This window comes from Crocodylus porosus, unplaced genomic scaffold, assembly GCF_001723895.1.
Source record: "Crocodylus porosus isolate Cpor-Errol unplaced genomic scaffold, CroPor_comp1, whole genome shotgun sequence".
NCBI lineage: Eukaryota > Metazoa > Chordata > Crocodylia > Crocodylidae > Crocodylus > Crocodylus porosus.
In genome coordinates, this window is record NW_017728907.1 from 55391871 (window position 1) to 55399809 (window position 7939).

Below are 7939 nucleotides of genomic sequence, written 5' to 3' on the forward strand. Positions count from 1 at the left end.
CTCCCTTTGCAAGTGGACATCAGCACCTATAACCTAACTTTCCCTAGTGGTACAAACTACTAAACAGCCCCAGTGTTGACCCTGAATAAAATGGGATTAGAACCGAACCATCTTTGCTACACTTGAATTGCTAGAGGATCATGCAGCTGTAACAGTTACATCCAAATGCTTACATCGATATCCTCTGATACAGATATCATTGTTACATCTCTCCATATCCAAAGGCTGTTTTGTTTAGATCACAAAGCAATGGAACTGGCAAACCAGCTGAACTTTTCCCAGAGAGTTGTGAACAGCTAGCTCCTGTACCTTGAAGTTTGAGGGATGTTTAAAGTTACCAAACTGACATAACTGTACATTATGTCCAAGTGCCTTCTGTGGGGTTATTGTTCTTTAATTTCCTTTCTTGGAATAAGACCTTCACTAGTGCAAGAGATGTGCCAGGTCTTAGCTGCAGAGATACTGGAGGTAATTTCAGTGCTATTGCTAGGGCTTTCTAGGTAAGACTACAACATTTTATGTTCAATATAAAGAGCTCTCCCAAAGTTGTAGAAAATGTCCAATTTAGTAACATGTTATAATAGGCTTACGGTTGGCCTACTTGCCTAGCAAACCTTTATCAGTTTCAAATGCAAATTTGATCCGGTCTACTTGTAAGGGGTCTTCAATAACCTGTGAATGAAAGGAAAGATTGGTAGATTTTAGAGTTCTACAGCAAGTGTAAGGCAGTTTCTACAACCTACAGCCAGTCTCAGCCGCTTCAGATTTCTATATAAAATGCACTTACTTAATTCCAAAATGAGAAACAAAAACAAGCGTTTTACTGATCATTGCTATAAAAATGAGGCAACTTAAACAGAGTAAAAGCCTTTGCTGAGAGAAGGCAACATTATTAAATTAGTGAGCATAAGAACCGTGATCATAATGCCTTCCTTCAGTGATGAACTTATATGCAATCCAGGCTACTCACACATCTCATAAAAAAGTTTTTCCTTTCCACCTACCAATATCTCATGAAGTAACTGGAATGTGTTCTTCAGTTCATGAGGTGGAGCAGTTTCCAGCTGGTTCTGTATAGCAGAAAAAGTTCACCAGATGATGAATAAATACACCAATGTTCAAAAATACACTGAATGTTTAGCTTGAAGAAACTTGGAAGAACATTTTAACTTTTTTTAAAAGAGAAAAAAAACCCTCAAGGAATTGCACACATGCCAAAAAAGTTACCAGCAGGACACAAGCCTAAGTCCAAAGGTAGGACAGATCATCACAATGAAAGCCTACTTTGACTAGCTTCATACCTTGATGAAATGTAGCATGGTGAAGGAAAAGTGTTCATTACAAAAGCAGCAGTATACCGCCATCTCAATGAGAGCTGACAGCGATCCAGTTAGCTCCCGTAAAGCGTGCATCACCTATAAAGAGATACGTATAATTGCAGATATAATTATAATTGCTGAGTCTTCGGTAATATTCTGTGCCACTGTTGATCCCTATCTTTGTGAAGCTTGCCTTCAGTGAGAATTTGGCTTGCAAGTACACTACTGAAATGCTGCAGCACAAAAAAAGACAGATGAGAAGGTTTTTAGGATGTGTGCTTTTCAGCTGGTTGCTTTTCAAATGTTCCCTTTATACCACAAATGTAACGGTATTTCAAACAAACCATCAGGTTTTAAGTACAGAAACCTCTGTGGAATTCAGAGCAACAGCTACCTCCATGAGATAAGGCTTCCCTTCAGGCAAGAACAACAAGGCTTCCACTTCTTCATGGAGGGCCAGAAGTGGACCTGAGGCAGTGATGCTGAGAGGTGGACGTTGTTTAAAGAGACCAGGAGCTAAGAAAGAAACAAAAAACACATCCCGGAGATATAAACACCACATGGTTCTAAATAAAACTTCAAAAGCTAGCAGTTCGTGACAACCTTTGCTACAGCAGAGGCAGCCATGGCAAAACAGTTAAGGGCATGTGGCAAATACTGTACCCCACATCACATACCATTGCTTGAGCATAAAAATGAGTCTATTAGTATTAGTATGTTATCAGGATATAAATTGCTAAAGTACCAGATCAAAGTACTTGTGTGAGCTAATTTTTAGGACCTTCTATCTATGTTCTAGTTATACTATTTGTCTCGGGCTCAGGGGTTTTACCAGTGCTTGCCACCATCCAAGTGCTTTACAGACCATAACCCATCTCAGTTTGGGAAGTTTACAGCACAGATACAAAACAGTAGTTATTCTTTAGGATGGAGGCTGGGATGCCTTTCAACTTCTTCAATCCTGAGGATCAAAGCTTCTATTTTAGCCCCTTCCAAAACCCATTATTTGCATAGTTATGTTCTTCCAGCTGAAGCATTCAGGCTAGTCATTCTACCATGCCTAATTGCTAAATGTTCTTTACTGTTTAAAAATCATATGGAAAAAAAATACAAGAGTATAATATCTAAAACTGCTCAGCAGGCTCCAAGCATAGAGTCTGGTATAATTGTAACCAGGCCACATGTTTAGGTGATTAACGGCATGATGAACTGGAAGCCAGCCACAAAGATACTACAGAAAACATGTGTAGTAACTTTGCAGATGGTTTCCATCACACTTTGAATTTGCAGCAGTAGGGGGTTCCCACTGGCCAACAATCACCTGATCATCTGCAAGATCAGGACTACCATCCCAGTCAGCTGATGACTGGCGGATCCAGAGCATTCTGGGGCGCTTCCAATCTGCCGATCATCAGGTGACTGCCAGCTGGCTCCGAGGACTACACAGGGCTTCAAACTGGCCCTGTGGATCCCCAGAGCCAGCTGATAATCAGCTGATTGCTGTGCATCTTGTCAGGGCTGGGGCACCAGCCGTTATGGCATGATTGGGATCTGATCCTCGATCTCAAAATAGTGCCTTCTGCCGTTTGTGTGTGGCATGGCAGAAGGTGTGACTGTTGGGATCACAGATCAGATCCCACTGTGCCTTCACAGTACTGTCTTACATGTCTATATTTTCCTCACCAGTGACGAAATTAGTTCCAACTTTTACTGCACCAGTAACATGCTAGACAGAGGATGAAAGGCAGTTCTTACCTATGCTCCTCTGCAAGGAGACATCAGAGTGCAAAACGAGCAGCGCCACAGTATTGTGAAGGTATCCAAACTCACGAGCTTGTGCCGAGCTCCACCTGCGGTTCTGGGCAGCAAAGAAAGAAGGCCACGCTTTATCCGCTGATCCCTGTCAGTGACATGTCTGAAGAACCCCCATCTGAAACATTTTCAACTTTGCAAGCATGTAAAAACTTCCTTTTATTAAAGCCAGTAACGATGCACTCAAACCAACAAACTTACTCTGCACCAATTCCTACAGACACCAGGGGGAGTTTAAGCACAGTTTTAACCAAAGACAGCAAACTATCAAAAGGGAATTATTTTTTAAAACTAACAACAACTACAAAAAGTTCTCATGCTTCAGTCAGAGGACAAATATGGGAAAAGACAAAATCAACAAACCCAAGCATGCAATATGTGAAACACAGGCTTTACCTGGTTATTCTGCCGGTTGGGGCCAAGGAGGAAGTTGATCATATGCCTTAAGGCAGAATGTCTGAGAAGAAGATCGCTAGCCCTTATGCCCTGCTATTAAAAGACAAAACCAAGTTACATACTTGCATGTGTTGAGAAATATGGGCCAAGAGGGAAGAAATAATCTGCCCAGACTATAACCTAAATTCCCTACTTTCCCAAGCGTTACCTCATCATTACCTCATTTGTATAGCTGTGGCCTTCCAGCCAAAGCATCCAGGCTAGTTATTCTATCATGCCTAATTGCTAAATGTTCTTTAGGATTTAAAAACCATATGGAAAACGCAAGCAGAGTATAGAATCTAAGACTGCTCAGTAGGCGGCAAGCCTGTAGGGTCTGGTCGTCTCAGAATGGGTCTGACTTAATTTGACATCAACGATCTATGACACACAAAGAGCACTTTAAGCCATACATCAGATTTAATTCAACATTAGTTGCTCATAAGCTGTGTGATAGAGATAAACGGGAATCATAGAAATAGCACTAACCTGTCAGCTATTTAACTGTCAACTGAAAAACTTTGTCCCCATTTGTTTTTTAATGAATTTAAATGATTACATTGAGACTTTGGCAGAACTGGACTCCTTGTAAATAGAAGTATACAAATGCAGCATGATTATTTTTCTGTCCTAATGGCTTAAAAACTATTACAGAACTGGGAGCTTCACTCAAGAATTCCGGAAAATCCTCTTACCATTGTTATCTAAAGCAGCGGCGATCCACCTCTGGCTCATGGGGCTCCCCACAGGCCTGGACATTAGGTAGCACTGGCAGTATCTAGAGCTGTAGCAATTACCACAGCCACAGCTCCTCCACCACCAGATGTCTGAACCTGTGGAGGAGCCTCATGGGGTGGATGATATGGTCCCACATGCTGGATTGTGGCAGCACCCAGGGGTGGGCCAGTACACAGGCTCATGCCTGTGGACCAGCCCTGTGCCACTCATCTAGCCCATGGGGCTGGACAGGTCGAGCACCATTGATCTAAAGTAGGTTACACAATACTTTTTTTTACCCTTTCAAAACTAACAAATATACTAAGCTATTAGTTTACCTTTTGTACAAAGTTGTTGAACAGTAAAAAGTATTGTGCACAGTTTTTACAGTTCTCAGGAACATCTTTATCCAACAAAGCAAGTAGCACCTCCAGTAACTGATGTAGACGTTTTAGCTGTGAAAAACACAAATTTAGGTTAAACTAGCAAGTCTACAGTAAAAAAAAAAAAAAAAAAAAAAAAAAAAAAAAAAAAAAATCAAGACTCCCAATATCAAATACAAATTGAAACCATAACTGTGGCTTCAAGTAAGATGTACTTATGATGATTATTAAGAATAAGAACAGGATACAGGGTACGTCTATATGAGACACTTTACCCCACAGCAGACTAATCTGCTATACAGTAAACTGTCATTGTCTACACATGTGCAGCAATTAGTGTGCAGCAGACTAATTTACTGCACTTCTGGATAGTCCTGTCAGATACAAGTGGCATCTGGCACAGTAAATTACTGCACTCAAATGCGCGTGTAGATAGCGATGTCTGGATTAGTTTACTAATTCAGTCATATTAGCTGCACGTGTAGATACACGCAGTTAGACTTTGCTTTACTCTTCCAAGAGTAACGTTGTAGGTCTTAAATTGCAAGCAATGAACACACGGTATCGCCATCCAGCACAGCATACTCAAAGTAACAGAACTTCATTCCATTTTACTGCAGGCTTTAATTAGATTACTTTCCACACAGTGGCCTAGAGGACCGGTCTGTTTTCTCCTTCCCACTAGACCAAATTTATTCCATCATAAAGAAGCATTTATTGACAAAGTCAATGTGCAAGAGTAGAGAGTTAATTCAGAGGGTAAACAATAATTTACCAGTAAAGATTGATTTTAAAAGCTCACTAGTAACTCATAAAAATATGTTACTGATGCAGCATGGTGATCACATTTTCTCAAATGCTTTTTACAAGGGACATTTGCAGAACCAACAAAACCATGGAAAGGGTAAAAACTTGGAGTAATACACTTAACAAAACAAGGAGTTTCTAACTTTCTGGGGCTTTTCCTTGTGGTAGTACTGGGAAAACTGCCTATAAAGAAAAACTGTGCCAAAGCTACCTCCTGAGACTCTCATCCAGAACACCCTCTGGCAAGTACCATCACATCGACATTCACTTTAGGTGGTCCAGCTGCTCCTGGCACAAGCTGTCAGCTTCAAATGAAGAAGATGCAGCCATATATTCAGCTTTTAAAAAAATAGAAAGCATCTTGCTTTTACTAAATCCAATCACTTTAAGTTAAGGTGGTAGGTCTTTCATCAGCATATTTCACCATTATTTATACAGCTACAGTGCTGGCTGAGATCTCGTGACTGTGTACTGGACAAGTCACACTGGGACACTTGTACTGTGCTGATGTAGCTAGGAGTGAGCAAGTATGAACAGATACAGGACAAAGAACAAGAACGTGATTTGAAGCTTTTTGCTCTGGTCTTTGACAAAGTGCATGGTACTTGCTGGAAATAGCGACAATTGTATCATTAAAAAAAATCAACATTCTGAATGAACATGAAGCATAACTAACCTTATCCTGATGGAGCAAGGCACTGTCTAGAGTCTTTTCAAGAACGGTAGCTACAGCAACTCGCACCTCTCTCACACTGCACTCCAGCAGGAAAGTCCTAGAAAATACAGAAAGACGCCGAAGGAGGTTTGGGATCAATTTTTTGTTTACCCAGCTATACCCTTACTTCACCTGTACGTTCAGCATTTATTATTTAGAAGGATAACAGCTGAGTCTTGTGCATCACAACTGATATTTCTAACATTTCCATCTAAGCATCAATCCTGTTCCTCCCCACCCCAAGCTGAAAACAAAGACCCTTAAATTTTATGTTTTGTTTCAACTTCTAATTTCTAAGCACCTGCCAGTGAATAGTATTGCTACTTAACCAGAACTGTACTAAACTAGACAGGTGAATAGAAACAGAATAGCAGATTAAAAGCTAATTGTGGACTATGGAATAAAGTTTCCATGGTAGAGAAACCACTGCATATACTGCTTAAGGCTATACTCTGCCTTGTCTACAGCTGGAACATACATTACTTTGGCTTTCACTGACAAAAGCAGCAGAAAAAGCTTCATGGTACATTTAATATGCTGCTTTGTACTGCTGCATGCTTTACCATAAAGCAGTTGCACTTTCTTCCGAGTCACAATAGCTGTTAAATACAAGGGGCACAATACCGGAAGATGTGCCTGAATAATAAAGGCTAGAGACAAGCTTCTAGATTTAGTGCCCAAATTGTAGCACATACTCAGAAGGCAAATCAGAGCTTCATTTATAAGCTCTCCAAAACAGAGTTATTTTTCAGGTGAGAGAGAGTCCTAGGGAGGAGAAAGCCTCTCTAAATAGGCTTTGGCCTTTTCCCCTTACATCTAACAGACAATCAGCTGTGTGTATTCTTGCTGAAAGGAAAGGGGCCTATAAAGTAAAACTACAAACCTAGGAGATAAATGACTTTTTAAAGGAGAAAACCACATGACTCTCTCAGAGTTTAAATTAAAGCACTTCATGTGAAAACATCTTGGAGGCAAGACGATGCTGTTTTCTTACCACCTTAAAACAGAAAGTCATTATTAAATGAAAACTTGGAGCTGTCTACTAATTTGTTATTGCTAGTGGCAATGACCTGGATTTACTATGCTCCAAAGGGCTGCTCTGCAGGTCTCTGCTGAGACCTCAGAACAGCGCAAGATAAATCCAATAATCTGCAAGGAGGATTTAATATATACGTTGCTAAGAAATAACCTAGGTTGGATAAGCTTTTGTAAACAACAGCTTCCTGAAAAGCTGAAAGATGGAAAATAACTTGAATACTCAACAAGTGTAGTTCCGAAATGAGAACCGCCTGGCATGTTTTGGTGGTTTTGTTTCTGGAACATGAATGGCTAACCCTTCTATTAAATGCAATAAATGTGGTTTGTTACCAACCCCCGAAATAATAAGTGTCATGGTTCATGCTATTTAGGAACTTTGTTGTAGAGGAAACGAGCAAGTGCTCAGAATGATCAGGCAATATACTTCAGTGTAGTGCTTTCCTTATGAAGAAAGTGGGGAAGCTGAAGTTACTTACGGAAGACCCGTGGAGTATTTAAACACTTTTCTTCTCCCTTTCTCCTGCAGTACCAACTACTCACACCTCCCTCCATGTTGCACATCAGAGGAACTGTACAAAAGCTGGATTAAAAACTCTGTCAACTCATAGATTCATAGATGCTAGGGTCGGAAGGGACCTCAATGGATCATCGAGTCCGACCCCCTGCATAAGCAGGAAAGAGTGCTGGGCCTACATTACCCCAGCTAGATACAC

General features: G+C 40.6%; 1 protein-coding gene across 1 annotated transcript in view; it reads right to left on the reverse strand.

The window, feature by feature from the left end:
* USP24 (ubiquitin specific peptidase 24) overlaps window positions 1–7939 on the reverse strand; it is an 89420-nt gene that overhangs the window by 5129 nt on the left and 76352 nt on the right. Inside the window, exons 55-62 of the mRNA XM_019531490.1 lie at window positions 6150–6246; window positions 4622–4738; window positions 3528–3620; window positions 3075–3177; window positions 1714–1835; window positions 1302–1415; window positions 1005–1070; window positions 606–672 (exon numbers count right to left, since the gene is read on the reverse strand). Of these exons, the coding sequence (XP_019387035.1) occupies window positions 606–672; window positions 1005–1070; window positions 1302–1415; window positions 1714–1835; window positions 3075–3177; window positions 3528–3620; window positions 4622–4738; window positions 6150–6246 (779 nt within the window). The remainder of the gene's footprint in view (window positions 1–605; window positions 673–1004; window positions 1071–1301; window positions 1416–1713; window positions 1836–3074; window positions 3178–3527; window positions 3621–4621; window positions 4739–6149; window positions 6247–7939) is intronic.